This window comes from Phocoena phocoena, chromosome 6, assembly GCF_963924675.1.
Source record: "Phocoena phocoena chromosome 6, mPhoPho1.1, whole genome shotgun sequence".
NCBI classification, from domain to species: domain Eukaryota; kingdom Metazoa; phylum Chordata; class Mammalia; order Artiodactyla; family Phocoenidae; genus Phocoena; species Phocoena phocoena.
The window spans coordinates 26,352,033-26,376,071 of NC_089224.1; the positions used below are offsets into that span (position 1 = coordinate 26,352,033).

At 39.9% G+C, this 24,039-nt stretch overlaps 1 protein-coding gene across 2 annotated transcripts in view; it reads left to right on the forward strand.

Moving 5' to 3' along the window:
• Positions 1 to 24,039, forward strand: part of FAM120A (family with sequence similarity 120 member A) — a 104,984-nt gene that overhangs the window by 10,527 nt on the left and 70,418 nt on the right. For both annotated transcript variants that reach the window (XM_065879272.1, XM_065879271.1), the window contains exons 2-3: positions 10,051 to 10,297; positions 14,128 to 14,210. In XM_065879272.1, the coding sequence (XP_065735344.1) occupies positions 10,051 to 10,297; positions 14,128 to 14,210 (330 nt within the window). The remainder of the gene's footprint in view (positions 1 to 10,050; positions 10,298 to 14,127; positions 14,211 to 24,039) is intronic.

Below are 24,039 nucleotides of genomic sequence, written 5' to 3' on the forward strand. Positions count from 1 at the left end.
TTTTAATTGTAATAAACTATAACAAAAGTTTTACCATTTTAACCATTTCTTATTTTTATTTTTTTATTAATTTATTTTATTTTTGGCTGCATTGGGTCTTCATTGCTGCGCGTGGGCTTTCTCTAGTTGCGGCTAGCGGGGGCTGCTCTTCGTTGCATTGTGCAGGCTTCTCACTGTGGTGGCTTCTCTTGTTGCAGAGCACGGGCCCTAGGTGTGCAGACTTCAGTAGTTGGGGCGGGCGGGCATAGCCGTTGTGGCTTGCGGGCTCTAGAGCACAGGCTCAGTAGTTGTGGTTCAGGGGCTTAGTTGCTCCGCAGCTAAGCGTGTGGGATCTTCCTGGACCAGGGCTCGAATCCATGTCCCCTGCATTGGCAGGTGGATTCTTGACCACTGCGCCACCAGGGAAGCCCGCCCATTTTAACCATTTTTAAGTGGAATTAAGTTCAGTAGAATTAAGTACAATCTTCCCTCAGGTATATGCAGGGGACTGATTCCAGGAGCCCCCTCAGATACCAAAATCCAAGGATGCTCAAGTCCCTGATGTAAAATGGTGTAGTACAGTGAGTACAGTCGGCTCTCCATGTCAGCAGATGCGAAACCACATTCACACTGCTATGCAGCCGTCACTACCGTCAATCTCCAGAAATTTCTCATCTTCTCAAAGTGAACTCATTGAGCACTAACTCCCCATTCCTCTCTGCCAGCCTGTGGCAGCCGCCATTTTACTTTCTTGTCTCTATGAATCTGACTACTTAAGGCACCTCATATGAATGGAATCACACAGAATTTATCTTTTTGTAACTGGTTTATTTCACTGAGCATAATGTCCTCGAGGTTCATCTGTGTTGTAGTATGTATCAGAATTTCCTTCCTTTTCAAGGATGCATAATAATTTCTTGTGTGGGATAGACCACATTTTGCTTATCTGTTCATCTGTCAGTGGACTCTTGGGTTGCTTCTACATTTTGGCTATTGTGAATAATATTGCTATGAAGATGGGGGTGCAAATATCTGTTTGAATCCTTGCGTTCAGTTCTTTTGAGTATATGCCCAGAAATGGAATTGCAGGATCATATGGTGATTTTATATTTTGAGAACTGTTATACCATTTTCCACAGCAACTACACCATTTTACATTCCCACCAGCAATGTGTGAGGGTTCCAGTTTTTCCACATCCTCGCCAACACTTGCTTATTTCTGTTTTTTTTTTAGTAGCCATCTTAATTGGTGTGAAATGGTATCTTGTGGTTTTGATTTACATTTCCCTATGATTAATGAAGTTGAGAATCTTTTCATGTGCCACTCCCTTATTTAAAAAGAAATTGTTTTTCCTTGCTTTTAAGACCACTGCAACCAATTCTTATAGAATAACCAAGAGCTATGTAAGGTAAGATGTTTATTCAGCCATGATTACAGATTTCTTGAGGAGGAGAGATTTACTTTTAGAGACATTGGTAATGTATGTCATGACACTAAAATTGCTCTTTTAAAGTAAACAACAACAATAAAAATCTTCTACCAAGTTAGCATTGACTTTCATGTTCTCACTCTTCAGCTCGACTTGAGTAGGGAGTAAGTAGCCTGAGTAAGTTTTACCCACCTCATACATAGTGTCTAGAATCCTGTTGGATAAAGGTCAGAGCCTGATTTTTTTTTTTTTTTAACAAAAGAATTTAGGTTGACTTATCCTTTTACGTTCAGGTTAACTTATATCTTTTAAGGCTAGTAGCTGGTTGGAGGACGTGTCACATTATTCCCTGAGCCTCTGTAAAATTATTCTAAAGAAAAACCACATATGATATTTTTTTCTTTGTGTCAGAAAATCTCTTTATGACAACTCATAGTGTTTCAGGTCCTGCATGAAAAGTATGAAGAAGTAGATCCTTTCTCACATAGCTTACTTAAAAATAAATAGTACCTGACATTTATCAAGTGCTTATTATTTATGAATGATTCTGAGCTGTTTACATGTAGTAACTCATTTAATCATCACAGCTACCCTATGAGGTAGGAGAGTACTATTATTTTTGCAGATGAAGAAATGGAAGTACAGAAAGTATTAAAGTAGGCAGTGGAGTTCACCTGATGCCAGAGACACAAAACCTCACTGTACAAGTGCTTCTTCACTGGAGATTAGGAGTAAGTAATGGTGTCACATTTTCATTCTTATAGGACTTTCCCCATAGCTGCTTTCAGCATTAATAAATAATAACATTCACAAAGTAAGCTTGAGAAGTTTTTAGTCATTATTCTTTGTAAAAAATACTGAATTTTGAGGTATCTGCCTTTTTAATGATGGAACTTAAAACTATTGAGATAAAAAGATTTACCTAGGATTCTGTGGCATATATATAGTTACATAAAATTATCCCTAGCTAAATACAAAATACTTCATTGGGACCTAAAATGGGGCGTTTTGCCAGCTACTGAAGATCTTCAACACTGATTGCATATACCATGTTTCTCCGTGACGGATGGGTGGAGAGGTGAGGCGAGGTGTTTGGTGGTTCCCAGCCTAGTTGTGGCTACCAAAGCATGTATCAAGTGGGCTTCCCTGGTGGCGCAGTGGTTAAGAATCTGCCTGCCGGTGCAAGGGACACAGGTTCGAGCCCTGGCCCGAGAAGATCATACATGCCGCGGAGCAACTAAGCCCGTGCACCACAACTATTGAGCCTGAGCTCTAGAGCCTGCAAGCCACAACTACTGAGCCCACGTGCTACAACTGCTGAAGCCTGCGCGCCTAGAGCCCATGCTCCGCAAAAAGAGAAGCCACAGCAATGAGAAGCCCGCGCACCGCAACAGAGTAGACCCCGCTCACCGCAACTAGAGAAAGCCCGCTCACAGCAACGAAGACCCAACACAGCCAAAAATAAAAAAATAAAATAAATAAATTTATATATTAAAAAAAATAGTAAACGTTGAATGCTCTGTGCACTGTACTCAGGAGCTCTACGGTTTCACTCCCTCGATCTGAAGTTGCATTTTGATGCAGTGGTGATGGCAGCCATGGCAAAAATCAGTCGAGGCCTAGTGCCTTTAAGGTGGTAGGTGGTCTTTGGTTACTTAGCCTGTGGTTTTCTGTGAGGAGGCTATGCATAATTCCAAGTCTGGCTGGCTCTCATAGGAGGCCTTAACCCTTTCTTTATCACCTGTGAGTAGATAGGTCTGGGCTTAATGTTTTAGCTTGCTTTATACTCTTTGGGAATTCAAATTGAAATAATCTTCCCAACATTGTATTTCATAGTTTTTACTCATTTCTAAACTAAGAATTAAGAACTAGACATACCATTTTCATTAAGCATAACGTGCCCAGTCTGAGCCAGGAGCTGGAAGGCCAGGGAATTGGAGAAACAGAACACGGGGAATAGGGTGAGTAGAAGAGATGGGAAACAGGAGTGAAAGGCATTCAGACCGGAAGAAAGACACACTGAAAGGAGAAAAAACAGCGATACCCTGTTAGACCCTGATTCCTAGAAGCTTAACCTCTGGAATTTATTATTTTTTTTAATTAAATAACTACCTCTCAGGTTCTGTTTTGATGCAATCCAGGCGTTTTCCTATCCCCACCCAAACCTTGCATCGAGTCTCCTCTGCACTGCATCCAATTCTTTACCCCTGACTCTACCAGGCTCTTTGACATAAGTCTTGAGGAATTGTTCAGTGGGCCTCTTACAGGTATTCTTGGTTGTTGGACTTTATTCTTTCATTCATAGATTTATGCCGTCTGTGGTGGGCTTTCCTACTTCCGTTAGTTGGACTGTCTGGGGAGAGTTGTGTTTTCACATGATAGACTCTCGGAGACTTTGCCTGTCAGGCCTTTCAGTGCTTTGTTCACATGATGAAATAGCTTAAAACAGTCTCTCAGTTAGTGTCTTGTAGACCAGGGGTCCCCAACCCCTGGGCTACGGACTGGTAACCGTCCATGGCCTGTTAGGAACCAGGCCGCACAGCAGGAGGTGAGCAGCGGATGAGTGAGTAGAAGCTTCATCTGTATTTACAACTGCTTTCCATGGCTCGCATTACTGCCTGAGCTCTGCCTGCTGTCAGATCACCTGCGGCATTTGATTCTTATAGGAGTGCGAACCCTACTGTGAGCTGTGCATGTGAGGGATGTAGGTTGTGTGCTCCTTATGAGAATCTAAAGCTTGATGATCTGAGGTGGAGCTGAGGCGGTGATGCCAGCTCTGGGGAGCGGCTGCAAATACAGATTATCATTAGCAGAGAGGTTTGACTGCACAGAGACCATAATAAATCAGTTGCTTGCAGACTCATATCAAAACTCTTATCAGTGAGTGGCAAGTGAAAGGAAGCCCAGGGCTCCCACTGATTCTGCATTATGGTGATTTGTATAATTATTTCATTATATATTACAATGGAATAATGATAGAAATCAAGTGCACAGTAAATGTAATGCACTTGAATCGTCCCGAAACCATTCCTTCCCCCCACCGCCGCCTCCAATCTGTGGAAGAATTGTCTTCCAGGAAACTGGTCCCTGGTGCCAAAAAGGTTGGGGACCGCTTTTGTAGACTATTGTGTTTTTTTTTTTTTTCTTTTTAAAGTAAACTTCTTACATGGGAATAATTTGGGGTTTATAGAAAAGTTGCAAAAATGGTACAGAGAGTTCCTGAATATCCTTCACTCAGCTTTCATGCATCTTAGCATCCTGTGAGCTGGTACAACTGTTACAACTAAGAAATTAGCATTGGTACAGTACCATTAACTGCATTATGTATTTCATTCAGATTTCTTCCATTTTCTACCTGTATCCTTTTTGGATGCCCTGTTGCCTTTAGGCGTCTTGTCTACTTACTGATCTCTGATCTGGGACAGGTTCTCAGCCTCTGCTCGTCTCTGTGGTGACCTTGACACTTTTGGAGAACTGATCAGGCATTTGGTAGGTTGGCCTCCAGTTTGGGCTGTCTGATATTTTCTTGTGATTTGGGGAGAATGCTCCAGAGGGGGCAGTGCCCTCCTTCCGTGTATCTACTGGGCGTCTGCTCAGTGTCATGCCTTTTAGTGGAGAATGGTATTTAGAAACCAGATCGGGGTACAGATGTGCTTTCTCCTGGGGTGTTGCTGCTTCTAGGTTCTCTGCTGACACCTGGGAGATACATGTGTGTGTTTATAGACTAATCCACGTGCACACACTTAACCTCTAATGATTTCTGTGCCTGTCTGTCTGTGTTGTCATCTACTTGTGGGTTCTTACGGACATCTCCATGGCTAACCCAACACTACAGGGTCATGCTAGCCTCCTCCCTTTGCACATTTGTAAGCCCGTTCTCTGATAGGGAGACACTGAGGTCATCTACCATCCATTTACCCCAACCTTAACACATGTGAAAGTGATTTCAGAGTTGTTCATTGGCACCCCTGTGACAGACGGTTTATAATACAATTTGATACATTTGTCAGTTTGCATTCTGGCCTACCATCCCTGACTGCTGGCTGATTTTTTTTTTAAGTTGTGTATATTAAAGTTATCCTTTGTATGATATGTACAATGATGTGAGCTTGTACAAATGCAGAATCATGTATCCATCAGCCAGACTCTTTCATTTAGGTGTTTTGTGGGGTTTTTATTTCCCTAATTGAGTAACTGCTACACCACACTTCCATTGTTCACTTGTTGGAAAGGATTGCATCTCTGTTACCTTGTGGTTTTTAATGCCATGTAGCCTTCCTCAGATAAAGGCAAAATGGATTTTAACCAGTGGGGAAGAATACTAGAATTTCAGAAGTTGAAAGAATCTTAAAGATTCATTAATTTTACATTCCTAGCTAGGCAGGTTGGACATCAAGCCAGAACTGGAACCTGGACATTTTGGTTCTCCTCGCCATCCATATCACTCAGGGTACCTGAGATAGGAAAGATGAGCATGACAAGGGGCACAGATTGCTCCACCTTGCTTTATTATTATTATTATTTTTTTAATTGAAGTATAGTTGATTGAACTAACACAATGTGTTAGTTTCTGGTGTACAGCAAAGTGATTCAGTTATACACCTTGCTTTAGATTTGAAGTCTGTGCTTACTTAAGGGCAGAATTCCTTTATCTTTTGTTTTAGGAGATTAATTCTAGCAGACAATTATTTGTTTAATGTTAGGTGTGCTTTGGGGGAGGATTAAGATATTGTTAACATTTGCAAATTAGTCTTGTAGTGAATTATTAATAGTTCATTCACTTTGCTTATTAATGCCAGGCTGAAACCAAGTGTTCTGAATGAATGAGAAATTGTGTTTGGAAAAGGGTCAGTGGAAGGAGGTGACTGTGGAAAGCGCTACAGTCCACTCCCCAGAGATAGATGAAACTGCTCTATAAGGCTCTACTGGCTGTTGGTTTCTACTGTTTAGAGTTTATAGTAATCTTTATAGATAATTTAAAGACTGTTTGGGGCCCCTGAACTGGGACTCCCAGAGTTTTTCATTTCATAAATAGTTTTTACTGTGTGCCAGGCACCAAGCTAGGCCCTTGATACGTAGATGAGCAAATTGCGTGCCTTGTCTGGCAGGAGATGGATGTGAAAGGAGGAGTATTTGCCCCCAGTGCGGTGGCATAGAGGTGGCCAGTGTGGGCGTGGTGTATATGAGGGCTGTTTCAACTTTTTATTAGATTTTTTTCCTTTAAAAAAGTTTTTTTTCCTACCATAATTCAAAAAGAGTCATGTACCACAATGTTCATTGCAGCACTATTTACAATAGCCAGGACATGGAAGCAACCTAAGTGTCCATCAACAGATGAATGGATAAAGAAGATGTGGCACATATATACAATGGAATATTACTCAGAGATAAAGAGAAACAAAACTGAGTAATTTGTAGTAAGGTGGATGGACCTAGAGTCTGTCATACAGAGTGAAGTAAGTCAGAAAGAGAAAAGCAAATACTGTATGCTAACACGTATATATGGAATCTTTAAAAAAAAATGGTTCTGAAGAACCTAATGACAGGACAGGAATGAAGACGCAGACGTAGAGAATGGACTTCAGGACACGGGGAGGGGGAAGGGTAAGCTGGGACAAAGTGAGAGAGTGGCATGGACATATATACACTCCCAAATGTAAAATAGATAGCTAGTGGGAAGCAGCCGCATAACACAGGGGGATCAGCTCGGTGCTTTGTGACCACCTAGAGGGGTGGGAGAGGGAGGGGATATGGGGATATATGTATATGTATAGCTGATTCACTTTGTTATAAAGCAGAAACTAACACCATTGTAAAGCAATTATACTGCAATAAAGATGTTAAAAATAATAATAAATTAAAGTTTTTTTCTTTCTTTTTTTTTTTTAAGTATAATTGTGCCACCCTGCACAACTGTGTTAGTTTTTGCTTACTCCCTTTCAGTCTTTTTCCACAGGTGCAGTTTTATGTGGTTGTATGTAGCGGATATTGTATTCTGAAATGGTTTTGTTTAATATTTTTTTTTTTTTTTTTTTTTTGCGGTTTGCGGGCCTCTCCCGTTGGGGAGCACAGGCTCCGGACGCGCAGGCTCAGCGGCCATGGCTCACGGGCCCAGCCGCTCCGCGGCATGTGGGATCTTCCTGGACCGGGACACAAACCCGTGTCCCCTGCATCGGCAGGCGGACTCTCAACCACTGCGCCACCAGGGAAGCCCTTGTTTAATATTTTATTCTAAGCTTTTCTCAAGTTTCTCCACAACATTGTGTAGTTGCTGTGTTTACCCAGCTCCTTAATGTTAACTTATTTTTCCCATGGAAGGCTACCCTCACCCTTTTTACGCTCCCAACGTTTTTTTTTATCAGATACGTTGCTTTATTAGGCTCTATTTCCTGGCGTAAGATTGCTCCAGAGTCAAAGAGTATGAGTGCTTTACAGCTCTGGAAATATATTGCCTGTTGTTTTACAATGCCCACAGCCTTCCTTGAAAACCTGCCAGATTAGATCTGTCCCTACCTGCTCTGACTCCATTGCCTGCTGCTTTCCCCTGGGTCTCTGGGATGAGGCTGCAGACACCACACTCAGCTCTGAGTCAGTATACCTGCTGTTCCCCTGCTTGAACACCCCACTGAGTGACCACACAGGGCTACCTCCTTCTTTCCTCTCCAAGGGTTGTTGTGAGGGTAATGAGGTAATGTTGTGAGGCATGCAGAGAGTGGGTGCTCAGGGAGGATGAGTCTCTGGACCGCTCTTGTCCTGGAGCTGGGCAGAGCTAGGTTCTGAACTGCTGGCAGCCTCAGTTTCCTGGAAGAATAGGTTAACAAACTCTCTTGCAAAATATAGCTTGTACAGTACTCAACTCATGCATTTAATTTTGCCCCATCTCCTCTACAGGATATCTGGCTCTATGAAGCAAGCAGCCATGCTGCCTTTTCTAGAACTCCTCTGAGGGGACTGGAGCGAGGGGGTGGTAACTCACAATCTCTCTTCATTTCAGGGCCTCTTAGGAAGATTGTGCAGACAATATTAAAGATGTCTGGAAAGCAGGAATTGCTGGTGATTTTTAAATGCCTTAAGACATTGCTGTAAATATAAAGTTTTATGTAATAAAGTGATCTGAGGTAGAGAGCATGGACTTGGAGATTATCATTTCTAGATGAAGCTGGGCTAATTAAAATAAATTTTAACTGTAGTTTTCTATTTTAGTGAAAGTACTCTTTTTAGATTGAGATAAAACAGCATCATCCTATTCTAAGACAGAAGAGTAATTGACTAATTGTTGTTATTGTTTTCTTTGTAAAGCAAAATATTTTTATCAAAATACTTAAGAGAATGCAAAAAATTATTTTTCTTTTAAATATGCATCTTTAAAAGGACCGCTTTGCTGCTGAGATTTCATTATAACTAACTTTCTAACAAAATTTGCTGAAAGTCGGTGAGAAATGAGTAACTCTACAATGATATCCATCTAGTAGGTGACCATTGAACACTTGAACTTAATTTTTAATGTATTTTAAATTTTAATTCAATATAGCCACAAATCGTGCAGTGTAGTTCTAGAAATTTATGTTTAAGGGCACTCACTTGTTTTTTTACCTTTAGGGCTCTATGGAGAGTTAATTTTCCACAGCTGAGTCACCCAATTAAGTTTAAAATTCTGTTTTCTAAAATACCTTTATCCATTGTAGGGGGAAAAAAAAAAACCTGCCAAATTTTAGTTGGTTAAATGAGTGTGGGTAACAGCAGGAGAGGAATTGTCTTTGACTTTATATATATAATTTTAGGAAAATGTTTTTCAATGCCCTTTGGTATGTTTTTTGGAATAGAGAAATTCTGGGGGCTTTTTGCTTTCCTGTGGGCATTGCTTCTCTACCCTCTAGTATGTGACAGACACCTGAGATAGATGGGGTTGACCTTTCACAATGGGAGAGCCAGTAGAAGAAGCTTCAGCTTGTAGTTTTCATCACTAAAAAGGCAGTAAATTTAGACCTAGCCTTCACAGTTGTCCTGAACCTGGTGCTTTGCACAGAATAAACGAGTGACAATGGTCCTGGTCCTTTGCACAGAATAAACGAGTGACAATTATTTGGGGGTAAACATGTTCATTCTTATTATTACCCATATGCTGAATGCTTCAGGGTCTATAGTAACTAATAGGTAGGTGATGGATAATACTTGGCTTTTTTTTTTTTTTTTAATCCTTCTGGTTATTTTCACCTATTTGCTTTGACTTACTTTGAAGAAATTATTTTGTTTTCACTGAGAGTGGCTGGCTTCTTTCTGTCTCTGTCCTTTACACTTCTTTATTTTCCTCTTCTGTCTCTTTTCCTTCAAAATACTGTCACAGGGGCCACCTGGGATTGGGTATTTTTAAACAGGGTGATCTTTGAACTTGATAAGAAATTGAAAGTTAATTTGCAGTCTGGATAGGATCGTAAGTTACTGACCAGGAGATTATTTCCCACTGAAATTTCTTATTTGAGCAATGTGCTGCATACTTTATGATTGTTAGTTTTGACTGCTTGGCTCTCTTGCATATCTTCCATATCTGGAATTTACAGATTCTGTACAGATATGTCTGTGTATTGAGCACGTGCTGAAGTGGTGCCTGGCCTCTGACGAAGTGGTCTTCTCCCTTGCACAGGTTGCACAGAGCATCGAGGATCATCATCAAGAAGTGATCGGTTTCTGCAGAGAAAACGGCTTCCACGGCTTAGTTGCATACGACTCTGATTATGCCCTGTGCAACATCCCCTACTATTTCAGTGCCCATGCCCTAAAACTGAGCCGGAATGGGAAAAGTCTCACCACAAGCCAATATCTGATGCACGAGGTTGCCAAGCAGCTGGACCTGAACCCAAACCGCTTCCCTATCTTTGCTGCTCTGTTAGGTAGGTGGGCAGTGTGAAAATTCATTTTATAAAGGAGTTCTGTACTCGGGACATACTGTTGTTGTTTTTTTTTAATTTCAATGCTAGAATGTTTGGGATTGTATCTTACTTAAATTTAAAAAAAAAAGGGAATGGGCTGGGCTTCTCCTCAGTAACATTCTTTACTCATTATTTTTTGGTGTCACTGAAAATGTGCTTCATTTGTTCTTAAGTGTTTGTTTATGTATTGTTCCATTTAGGCCGATAAACTAATTTTGTGGAAAAAAATGCCCTTAAAGTTTGGGGAAAATAACATTTAAAAATCACAAATGTTAACACAGTCTCACTTATGAAAATTAAACATTTAACCTTTGGCACAAATTATGTTTATTATAGAAGAAAATATGCTGTGAAGTTAGCACTGTCATGTTTTCCCCTCATTTTCAGGATTCTCATTACTTTAAAAGGAAAACAACAAAAATAAACTACGTTACCTTGTTTCCAGTGCCTGCATCTTAAGTAAATGTATACATGTCTTTAAAAACTCTCTTGGAGGGGGCTTCCCTGGTGGCGCAGTGGTTGAGAGTCCGCCTGCCAATGCAGGGGACACGGGTTCGTGCCCCGGTCTGGGAAGATCCCACGTGCCGTGGAGTGGCGGGGCCTGTGAGCCATGGCCGCTGAGCTTGCGCGTCTGGAGCCTGTGCTCCGCAACAGGAGAGGCCACAACAGTGAGAGGCCTGTGTACCACAAAAAAAAAAGAAAAAAAAAAAAAACACTCCCTTGGAGGAATTCCTTATGCTGAATACCTAGAAAGGATGAAATCTGGTTTCAACTAAGATTTTATATATTAATTTCTTTCTCTTAAAAATAACTTGGCAATAAGTAATATATTTATTTATCACTTTATGTCTGTAGTTTGTAGTTATTTCTTTCTTTTCTGTCCACTTCCCTTTCTTGTGCTTGGAATGTACATGTTTCTAGCTACTTGAATATCCAGCTCTAGTTTGCTCAGAGTTTGTAAAAATTATGTCTGCAGTATAAGTAAATGTGTTCTGAGCAAAGCCCTCCTGTGAGTAAAATCCATGAATTTCAGTGATGGGATTGAGGGCTGTTTGGGACACACAGGCCCTGTTTGAAAGATATGTGGTCTCCAGAAAAGTGCGATCTTATTGTACTCTCTCAATTTCTGTTCTGTAGTGCTTAGCAGCCTGATCTGGTCATGTTTAAGAGGGGGATTATATTGTGGGTTATTTTTAGAAATTCCTAATTATCAGATTTTTTAATAAACATTCCAAAAAAGTTTTATACAACTAGAAACTATAGTGAGACAGCCATAATTTTTCATATATTATTTGGTGATAACATTTCAAACTGTATAGCTACAAATCAATCAAAAAAATTCTGATTTTACAAGTTGTCTTTATTTGGATCTAATCTCAAATACATGTCTTTAAGTTAGTACTTGGCTATTTTCTGTCCATTTTCTTAGTGAACTCTTGTGACTTGGGATTTGGAGGATTAAAACCTAATTTCTAAATGTATGTAGTACTTTCATATTTTCAGACATTAAAATATAAAAGGATATTTCCTCAAATGTTAAAAAGTGATGGAGTGGATGGGCACATTATGAAAAGCTTCATATTTACTTAAATGTTACCACAATTGACTTTAAATGAATGGGAAAATTGTATGCTTTTAGAATATGGATGCCTTAACTAATTTGGGAAGGATATTTGTTTATCTTATTTAAGGAAACATTGAATAAATTTCTTGGAAGATAATGCCAACTAATACTTTTCTAGCTAACTTATTTTGTGAAATAGTAAAAGAAATGAAAAACAATAGTAACGTGAATAATTTAGTAATAAATTAAGGCTTGGAATTTCTTCAGAAAATTTAGGCAAGTTATAGATAAACGCTTAATTGGGTGAACATTTTTAGTTTAGATTTTGTGTAAAAGTTTCAACGTCCTCAAATAAGAAAGATTATTTTTCCTTTTTTTAATAGAAAGTATAATTTCTCCTTTTTTGTAATAGAAAGTATAGCTATATAAGATGTTTTGTTTTAGAAAGGTTGAGTGAAATACTCATTTAAGTATTTGACCCAAGTTTTAACAGACTATTCTTTTTTTTTTTTTTACATCTGTATTGGAGTATAATTGCTTTACAATGTTGTGTTAGTTTCTGCTTTATAACAAAGTGAATCAGTGATATACATATATCCCCATATCTCCTTCCTCTTGCATCTCCCTCCCACCCTCCCTATCCCACCCCTCTAGGTGGTTATAAAGCACTGAGCTGATCTCCCTGTGCTATGTGGCTGCTTCCCACTAGCTATCTATTTTACATTTGGCAGTGTATATATGTCCATGCCACTCTTTCACTTTGTCCCAGCTTACCCTTCCCCCTCCCCGTGTGCTCAAGTCCATTCTCTACATCTGCGTCTTTATTCCTGTCCTGCCCCTAGGTTCTTCATAACCTTTTTTTTTTTAGATTCCATATATATGTGTTAGCATATGGTATTTAACAGACTATTCTTTTTTTTTTTTTTTTTTTGCGGTACGCGGGCCTCTCACCATTGTGGCCTCTCCCGCTGCGGAGCACAGGCTCCGGACGCGCAGGCCCAGCGGCCATGGCCCACGGGCCCAGCCGCTCCGCGGCATGCGAGATCCTCCCAGACCGGGGCACGAACCCGTGTCCCCTGCATCGGCAGGTGGACTCCCAACCACTGCGCCACCAGGGAAGCCCTAACAGACTATTCTTGATGTTGGAATTGGCTTAATATCTTTTCAGATAGAAGCTTCAAAAACAAATCTCAGATACTTAATACTTACTTCACAGTAAAGTTCTATACATTCCATGAGCCGAGGAAAGCAGTACAAAACTCGGTAACTGGACAATTAGGACTTAACTTTGCTCTTCTGGACATAATGACAGTTTGGTACATCTGTATCATGTATTTGTGTGTTTAGAGTATTATGATTAGCAATATTGTAAATGAGCTCACCTTGTTTTGTTTTCTGTTAGCAGCTGATTAATGAATCTGCTTAGTGTGGAGGTGAATAAATCATAATATAAAAATTACAGATTTAGGAAATTACTGCTTCTAAATTGTATCAAGACCACTAACAAACCAAAGATGTTAGTGTATCAGGCATGCAAGCACTACACTGAAGGGAGAATGTTCCCTGCAAAATGTAGTTTCTCAGCTGAATACACTTCTTATTTGTGACACAGCCCTGGTGATAGTGCATAGAGCTGATTGGCACTTCTTGATGGCACTTGTTGTAGTCTGTGCTTTGTACATCTATTTGTGCGTGGTGCTGGAAATTATGGGAGGAGGGTGTTGATCCATGTCACAGGCAGCAAACATTGTTACTTAAGCTTCCTTAGATTTTATAACTATAGATTCTGCCTCTGCTGTTGAACCTACTTCACAGAAGGCAGTTTGAACCATAGTCTCTCATAAACAAATGAAAAGTTGTTTCAAATTGACATTTGGCATCTGGCATTATCAGACTGACCATAATACTGTGCTGGGGAATTACTTAGGTTTTTATGCAGTTTATTCAGTTTGAATGCTGTTGAGCCTCTACTGGAAATTCACGTTGTGCTTGAGGCAGCTGCAAGAAGTCTGTCTGCTGTGTTGCTTTGTATTAAAAGATGAAGAAATATTCTCAATTTCTGTGTGGAAGTTTTATGTGGTGTATCAAATGAGGTGGTCCTAAGAAGTCATATTACAAAGTCTGAAACTAACAAAGATAATCTACAAATTATAACATGCAATGATACTAAGTTTCCCCTGTGTCACTCATGATGATGGCTTTTATGGTATCCCTGTTTGTATTCCAGGAAATCACATTCTACCTGATGAAGATCTGGCTTCCTTTCATTGGAGTTTACTTGGTCCAGAACATCCACTAGCCTCACTTAAGGTACATATTCATTTCATTTCCAACATTTGTTGATTTTGATATTACTTTCATAATATAAATAATGCTTCTTTATTGTAGAAGGAAATATACCACAAAATTAGCAATATCCTGCTTCCCCCTAACTTCAGAATCTGTGTTGCCTTAAAAAACAAACAACCTGCCTTATCTTGTTCCCAGCACCTATATTTTAGGGAAATATATAAATGTCCTTAAAAAATTCCCTTAGAGGAATTCTTCATGCCGTATACCTAGATAGGTGGAAATTTTTTAGCTAAAGTTTTTATGTATTAATTTTCTTACCTACAAATATTAATTTTTTTCAATAGATAATATCATCTTCTGTTAGTCAGATCAACACCTTAGCATAGTTTGATAAGTTTCATAATTTTCTTACTAATTTTTAAATATTATAAAAATCTATTTACCGTTTTAATGCTTTTTTTTTTTAGTTTTAATGCTTTTTGAATGATGGAGGAGACCCAAGTTCATTAGAGAAGTGGTCCATTTGTACTATTTTGTTAATATTTATTTTCTTATTTTTCTCCCCTTCCTGTTTGTGAAAGTAATGAACATCCAAGAAGATTCTCTTAACTTTGATTTTCTAGAGTGGGAAGGTTTACAGTTTGATGTGAACATAGTAGTGAAATTGGTATGAGCCACTAGGGAACTTGGAGTTGTACTTGTTAGTGGCTTCCTGTGATTTTCCGTATTCCCTTTGCTCGGTAAAGTGGCTCTGGTGTTCTCTGCTTTTTAGTGTTGTGATCATAGCTGCCACTTGTTAGGTGGGGGAAGTCGGGACCTACACTGGCTGGCAGCCTGGGCCTCAGTTCCTCATAGTAATAGGGAGGTTGCATGGAATGGTTTCTGAATGCACTTTTTCCTGTTGTCAGAATTGCCCTCCAAATTGGAGTTTTTGTGTTTTAGCTTATAGTGAGCTTTTGTGATACTTGCAAGTTCAAGCGGCATTCCTTTCCTGCCTCTTCCATCTTGTTACTTGCTGCCTAGAATCCCCTTTCTTTTCCATTTCTTATTGATGGGTCCTGATGTTTTCCTTTTTATCCTAACAGTTCTTTGTATGGGGCTTTTCAACTTCTGTTCAAAAGTCAGTTTTTCTCCTCTTGGTAGAAATTACTTGTTTTCTTTTGCTTTTTTGTCCTTGAAGGGGAACAGCTTTCTCTTTGCTATTGGCCAGAGTGTTCATGTGTGTTTTCATTTACAGAGTGCTACAATTTGTAATCTTGATTCCAAGCTCCTGATGATACCATTATTGAATTGCAGAATGGGAAAAGTATAATCCGAAATCAGGTGGACTCAGAAGTATTGTGCTCATTAGGTTCATTAAGCAGTATGCTTTTATAAGTTGAGACAGAATGAAGGCTTGTTTTTAGAAGGTTTGTCGAGTTTTGAGTAGCAGGGGTGAGAGGCTCCCAGGATCCCAGACCATATACATATATCTAAATTGAGCTTGCCTTCTTTCATGTATCAGAGGTTAGAAGTGAGGAGCTGTTTGAATAATTACTGGAAAACCAACTCAAACTATTGATAGGTTACAAACATCATTATCATGTATTTTTCCTAATAGTTTGTTAAGAAAAATATTAAGTATGTAAAAAGTTGGAATAGAAAATGTCTATCCATATATCCACCATCTTGGTTAAACAGTTTTTAACAGTTTCTTCTAAAGTATATTTGTATGTGTGTGTTTGTTTTTTAACTCAACTATTTGGAAGTAAGTTGCAGATATCATAACACTTCACCTGTGAAAACTGTGGTTTATTTCACCACCACCTAAAAATAAGGATAATCTCTTAATTATATTATTATTATCACATTAACTAAATTAGCAATAATTCCCTAATGTCATTTAATATTAAGTCCATGTTCACATTTTTCTATTGTTCTCTGAAAGTTGTTTATAGGATTGTTTGTTGGTTTTTATTTTAAAGCAAATCAGATTTTTTTTGCATTATCATCATGTGTATTTTAAATATTAGCTGGGTGTTTTTATGGCATAGTGAAGCAGTCCAAAATAATTTTTCAGTGACTTGATAAGTTGTAGGATTTTTAAAGTCACATTCTGAAAAGCAAAGCATGTCCAGCTTTGAGTTAAAAAATTGCATAACTTTTATGTTTTGACCTTTTATACATAGTTTTCTGTGTGTAGTATTGTTTTAATCATTTTAACAAAGACTGTGGGATATTGAATGTGGTTTTTTTCTCATAAACATTACTACTGTATAGAATTATCTGTATCCCATCTGCTTTTTTAGTCTCTTCTTTTTCACAGTAATAAAACTAACTACATCTTTTGAAAATTTGGTTAGTTGTTGTTTATGAAACTTCCTTATGATTTTTGTTTGTTCCTTTTTAACACAGTATGTTGTAATCACAGCTTTTAAAGATATCTGATTTTGCATACCCAAGTTCAAGCATTCCTTTTATCATCCTTTATTTTGCCAGTGTTTCACCAAAGTCATATCTACTAGTTTATTGTTCACAGAGGGTTGGTGTTATATGAACTTATTATCTAATAAATTCAGATCACCCCTTAACATGTAATACCATAATCTTAGCCCTGTCAACATTTCAACCATTGTATTCATTTTAATGGTTTTTGTGTTCCTAAACTTCATATTCAGTTTCATGTATTTCAGGTTTTTATCCCCGTCAGTCATTCATGACCCCCCCCCCCCCCCCAGTACTTCTGGCCCCGGAGTCCCTTCACCATTTCCTTCACGTTGGACAGGCTGCTTTGCAAGTTTTATGCTCGCCTTTCCTCTCCCCAGACCTCCCACATGTGTTGTTCTCCTGTACAGCTAATCAGGTTCTATTTTGGTCTCTCTATACCACTACCCCAATTGTGGCAAGCAGGCAGTGTGCCCCTCCCCTGGCACACTGCCTCCCCCCCGCCACTCCCCCCAGGCCTAGCTCTGCCCATCAGCCCCAGGCCAGGCAGGTGCTGGTTTCTCTTGAACTCCATCTCCCTCTATGTGTCCAATTAAATTAAAATATGTCCTTGAAAGCTCCCTTGCTTGCTTCTGCCTCTTCTCAAAGATCTAAGTGCTAGCTCTTGTACATCTCTCTTTCTGATTTAAATGGTCTTTAGTGTTTATTTATATAACCCTACCTTCAGGTTCACTTATTTTTAGTCACCTTCCTTTTTTTTTTTTTTTTTTAATTTTATTTAATTTTGGCTGTGTCGGGTCTTCGTTGCTGCGCACGGGCTTTCTCTAGTTGCGGTGAGTGGGGGCTACTCTTCCATTGTAGTGCGTGGGCTTCTCATTGCAGTGGCTTCTCTTGTTGTGGAGCACGGGCTCTAGGCACGTAAGCTTCAGTAGTTGTGGCACACGGGCTCAGTAGTTGTGGTGCATGGGCTTAGTTGCTCTGCGTCATGTGGGATTTTCCCGGACCAGGCATCGAACCCGTGTGCCCTGCATTAGCAGGCAGATTCTTAACCACTGTGCCAGCAGGGAAGTCCCAAGTCACCTTCCTTTACCAGCATTATCTTTTCCCTGAGGCAGCTGTATACCAGGGCAGTCTGTCAAGTCAGATTAGGAACGTTTTGTTTTAAATTTACCTAGAATTTTACCAAAGTTATCTCTAACTTTATATTTTTTACATGCCACCAGAAGTCACTGAGTAATCCTTTTTACCAATGTCTTTAGGGACAGGATGTGGCAATTGACCCCGGGGAGGAGGGAGTCTGGTTCTGGGTGAGTAGCATGTTAGGGTCCCTAGGAATGTGGAGGTGGACAGAAGAGCCATCTATGTCTCACCATGCAGTCCATGTAACCCCAGCATTCCCAAGGTCAGGGCACATGGCAAGGCTCACAGTGGGCCCTCAGGATGAAGCCTGGACTCAAAGGATCTCCTCTCTCTTGGCTTCCCTGAAGGGGAAGCGGGTAGCAGCTGCACCTGCTGTGATCAGTGTCCAGCCAACCAGTGATCTTCATATCCACCGTACGTGGCCCCTGTCTGGGTTTCACACTGGAGCCAGCTGCCAGAGAGAAGAGCAGCATGATTTCAGGCATTTTGAGTTTTATGGTATATCTAACGTACTATGCAAGCTTACTAGAGTGAGATTGATGATCAGACTTTCTGGGATCCTTTTTGAAGGAAAGTTGAGTATAAATTGTGCATGAATAGAAAGATGGGCTTCAATGATTCTGAGTTCCACCGTTTAAGGCAGGGGTCCCCAGTCCCCGGGCCACAGACCGGTCTGTGGCCTGTTAGGAACCGGGCCACACAGCAGGAGATGAGCGGCGGGTGAGCGAGTGAAGCTTCAACTGTATTTACAGCCGCTCCCCATCACTCACATTACCGCCTCAGCTCCTCGTCATATCAGGTCCGCTGCGGCATTAGATTCTCATAGGAGCGCGAACCCTACTGTGAACTGCGCATGCTAGGGATCTAGGTTGTGTGCTCCTTATTTGCAGGAAAACAAGCTCAGGGCTCCCACTGATTCTGCATTATGGTGAGTTGTATAATTATTTCATTATATAAATGTAATAATAACAGAAATAAAGTGCACAGTAACAGCAATGCACTTGAATCATCCTGAAATCATCCCCCCTCCCCGTCCGTGGAAAAACTGTCTTCCAGGAAACCGGTCCCTGATGCCGAAAAGGTTGGGGACCGCTGTTTTAAGGCATTGCAAGAGGTGGCAGTTTGGGCACTTAAGACCTTCCAAAGAAGGAATTCCTGCTTGCATGTTAGTGTTAATTGAAGTTAACTCAATATATTCCTTTCTCAAAAAGTCATCCTGTAGTTTCATAAGAGCTAAGAAGTACTTCCTAAAATCTAAAGACTTTTCGGGCTCTAGAGAAAATAACGTTAGGGGCCTGGAAGGTTGAAAAATTCAACCATTATGCATTGTGGAAGTGAGAGCTATTTATAATTGCACTCCTGGAAGAGAACCACTTTTAACAGATTGATATTTGGTACTCCAGAATTGTTTTTAAATGTACATCCTGCTAATATTATTATTATTATTATTATTTTTAACATCTTTATTGGGGTATAATTGCTTTACAATGGTGTGTTAGTTTCTGCTTCATAACAAAGTGAATCAGTTATACATATACATATGTTCCCATATCTCTTCTCTCTTGCATCTCCCTCCCTCCCACCCCCACCATCTTTTTTTATTTATGTATATATATATATATATTTTTTGGCTGTGTTGGGTCTTCCTTTCTGTGGGAGCGGGGGCCACTCTTCATCGCAGGCTCAGTAGTTGTGGCTCACGGGCCTAGTTGCTCAGCTGCATGTGGGGTCTTCCCAGACCAGGACTCGAACCCATGTTCCCTGCATTGGCAGGCAGATTCTCAACCACTGCGCCACCAGGGAAGCCCCATCCTGCTAATATTATTATTATAATGTCGTCATCATCATCATGCATTCAGTGAGCTGCACATTCTTAACAGTCTGGAATTTCAGTGCACAGATTCATGGTACTGGGCTTTAAGCTTTTAGGTCGTGGAAACTTGCTTTTAGTAAGAAGTCTTATTCTCTGCTCATTTAAAATTTATATGTGGATATCCTTAAATGGAAAATAAAAGACTGAACTCAAAAGATTTTTGCTTGTTTATATCTTCCCATCAGAGCTTCCTTCCCTGTCCCCATTTGGTTTTAAAGTGAAGATGGGGGACTTCCCTGGCGGTCCAGTGGTTGAGACTTCGCCTTCCAATGCAGGGGGTGCGGGTTCAATCCCTGGTGAGGGAGCTAAGATCCCGCATGCCTCAGGGCCAAAAAACCAAAACATAAAACAGAAGCAATATTGTAACAAATTCAATAAAGACTTTAAAAATGGTCTACATCAAAAATAAATATTAAATAAGTAAAGTGAAGATGGAAAGCTTGGCATAATCTGCTGAAATCACTGGGACTCAAGAATAGCTTTTCTGTCTCTGTTTTACAGATTGTGGGTGGATCACAGGTCAGTTTGCTGGGAAGGAGGGACAGAGTCATGGGAAGGGTTTGTGTTCCCTAGGTGTTACAGGATTGCTTTCAGTTTAGCTCCTTCCTGTTGAGGGACTGGGCCTGCCCTGGGCCTGTGGGTGGAATTCTTCCGAGTGAGCTGAAATGCATGACCTAGCCAGAGGAGGGGAGATTCGTGGTCCAAATGCAATCTGAAAGATAGAGTGTTTATAGTGCCCGACTTCTGATTCCTGGGGTGGTGAGTGATAGGGTCAATGAAACAAAAAGAAGCTTACGAGGGTATTTTTGCTTTCTCTGTTTCTTCTCATGACCTGGAATCTTCTAGTTTTATGTTAAATAAGTGGCATATTCTCAGTTTCAAAAATGTGTACAGACACTGTCAAGCATATTTCTTCCCCTGTGGGTCCAGAATCTCCGCCTTGTTTATAAGTAGGCCTTCTCCATCGCTCTGACTGGAACAGATCACTTTCTCTTGGAAATGTGGCTCTTTTGGCAGTTTCCCAACCCTGTGTCTTGGGTGCGCACATATACACCCCTCACCTTGCCAGTGGTCTGTCTGCTCTGAGCACTCCTAGGCGGCTCAACTGGAGATGTCACTTTTCTTGAGACTAGCGCAGTCTGGGTCCAGAACGACATGTGACAGAATGGGGGTTTGCTGGTAGTTTACTTCCAAATTGCCATTCTTGGTTAGAGTGTTTTTTAAATTTTCTTTTTATAACAGTTTTATTGAGATATAATGACATATCATAAAATCTACTTTAAAGTATACAATTCAGTGGTTTTTAGCTTTCACAGAGTTTGTGCAACCATCATCACTGTCTAATTTTAAAATATTTTCATCACCTCAAAAAGAAACCCAGTATCTTATCTGTTAACTGTCACTCCCCATTTCTCCCCCTCCTCTATCCTCTGGCAACCACTAATCTACTTTTTCCTCTATGGACTTGCCTCTTCTGGACATTTCATATAAGTGGAATTATATGACCTCTTGTGTCTGGCTTCTTTCATTGAGCATAATGTTTTTTCAAGGTTCATCCACACTGTAGCATATATCAGCACTTCGTTTTTTCTTTTTATGGCCAAATAATAGTCTGTCGTGTGGGTATACCTACCATGTTTAATCCATTCATCAGTCAATGGACATTCAGGTTGTTCAGCCACATTTTGGCTTTGTGATGCTGCTGTGAATATTCAAGTACAAGTGTTTGTGTAGACATGTTTTCATTTCTCTCAGGTGTATACCTAGGACTGGAATTGCTGGTCATATGCTAATTCTATGCCTAACATTTTGAGGAACTACCAGACTGGTTTCCACAGTAGCTATACTGTTTATACTCTTACCGGCTATGTGTGAGGTTTCTGACTTTTCCACAACCTTGTCAACACTTGTTATTGTCTGTTGTTTTATTTTTAGCTGTTGCAGTGGGTGTGATGTGGTTTTGATTTGCATTTCTCTGATGACTAATGATGTTGAGCACCTTTTCCTGTGCTCACTGTCCATTTGTTTACCTTTTTTGGATAAATGTCTATTCATATCTTTTGTCCATTTTAAATTTTTTATTAATGAGCTGTAAGAGTTTTTAAAAAATATATTCTGTATACAAGTCTCTTATCAGATACATAATTTGCAAACACTTTCTCCCATTCTGTGGGTTGTCATTTTACTTTCATAAGGGTGTCCTTTGATAACTCTTCTGAGACTCAGGCAAGGTCAGCGTCCTGGAGATTACCCACAGACAACTTGGCTGCATATTGTCTCCAGTAAAATAGTGTCTACTCTACTGCAGCCTTCTAGGCCCAGAGTCATATACTGGGTCTTCTCCCAGAAGAGCTCCATTTCCTATTGTACACTTTAATATCCCTTCTTCCTTTTGTCTCCACTGCTTCTATCTTTAGTATTCTCATAAGCTGACACTTGGCTCTTTTGCCCGTCCTGGGGCCTTCTGCCCATTTATTTGTTCACTGTTTCTTTCTTCCCTAGCTGGCCTGGACCTCTTGGTGGGTCATCTTGAACTGGTTGTACCAACATCACCCTTCTCTTGCTCCTTCTTCCATCTCACCTGCCCAGCAGACCCCTCCACCCTAGATAGGTACTATCTAGAGAAGATTTGAGAACCACACAGCTAATGGATGCCACTGCAAACTTATGCTCTAATTTTAAAAAGATCTAAATAAATGAAGAAATGTGTGTGTTTATGGCTCAAAAGACTCTGTTGTTATGTAGATTTACTGCATCCCAATCAAAATCCAAGCGAGCTTTTTTTAAAGTAGAAATTGAAAAACTGATTTTAAAATTCATGTGGAATTGCAAAGGACCTAGAATAGCATCAGAGATGTTGAAAAGGAAGAACAAAGTGAAAGGACTTAGTATTAGACTCACTTTAAAGCTATAATAATCAACTCAGTGTGGTACTGACATAAGGGTAATTGAACAGATCAGTGGAGCAGAACAGAGTCCAGAAATAGACCCATATATATATTTAATTATTTTCACCAGAAGTCCCTAAGTAACTAAATGGGGAAGGGTTAGTTTTTACAATAGCTGGATATCCATATGCAAAAATTAAAAGAATATAAAAATTATTCTAGAAGAAAATATAAGGGAGGATCTTTATGACCTTGAGTTAGTCAAAGATTTCTTAGTTAAGAAAATGAAAAGCAGGCAACAACAGTGGGAGAGGAGCTATTTGCAGAATATTGTCTCTGGTAAAGGACTTGTATCCAGAATGTGTAAAGAACAACACAATAAGAAGATACACAACGCAACAACAAAAAAAGGTGTGAAATTTTGAACAGACGTTTTACAGAATATTCGGTAAGCACACAAAGAGATGCTCCATGGAATTAGGGAATGCAAATTAAAGCCATCGTGAGCCACACTACCTAACCACTGGCATGGGCCAAATGAAGGAGACAGGTGATGCCAAGTGTCAGTGCGTGTCAGCACCCATAGCTCTGAGATGTGGCTGTTGGGAAGCAGAATCCAGAATGGTCACTTTGAAAACAGTCTGGTAGTTTCTTACAAAGTTAAACATATACCTACCATATAACCCAGCAATCCTGCTGCTAGACATTTACTCACGAGAAATGAAATCCTATGTTCACAAAAATAATTGAACCTGAGTGTCCAGGCAGCTTTATCCATTGTAGTCTCAAACACACCAAGCAGTAGTCAGCTGGTGAATGGATGAATAAATTGTGGGACAGTCATACAATGACATGCTGATAGCAGTGAAAGGAACCAACTGCTTTCTTATAATATGTTTGAATCCTAAAAGCATTATCTTAAGTGAAATGTCAAACACCAAAGAAATATATATGATTGCTTTTATGTAAAACCCTGGAAAAGGCAAAAGTATGGTGATAGAAAGCAGGTTAGTGGTTGCCTAGGGCTATGATGGGAAGGGGCACAGGGAACTATTTGAGGTGATAGAAACGTTACACTTCATAATTATGGCGGTGGCTACACTAGTGTATGCATTTATCAGAGCTCAGTGAATTATGTACTTAAAATTGATGAATTTTACTTTAAGTAAAATATCTCAGTAAAACTGATTTTTAAAATTATGGTCTCCAACTTCAACCAAACTATTAGTGTCAGCAGTTAATCCTTTTATTCTCCTTAATATTTATCTTCAACATTCATCATCTCTTCAGACCTCTCTTCAGTTTCACGCTTTCTCTTACAGAGAGGTCCTTTATCTGAGGATGGTGAGAGTCCTCAGCTTCTCGTTCCCCTGTTTTCATTCTTCTTCATCCAGGCCCATTTTACTTCCTGAGACTAGACTATCCTGACATTCTTGAGCTGTTGTCACTGAACACATCCAGGGAGCCCTGCGTTACTTCGTCCAATCAACTCCTTGCTCCTGTGTAGACGCCCCCCTCTTTT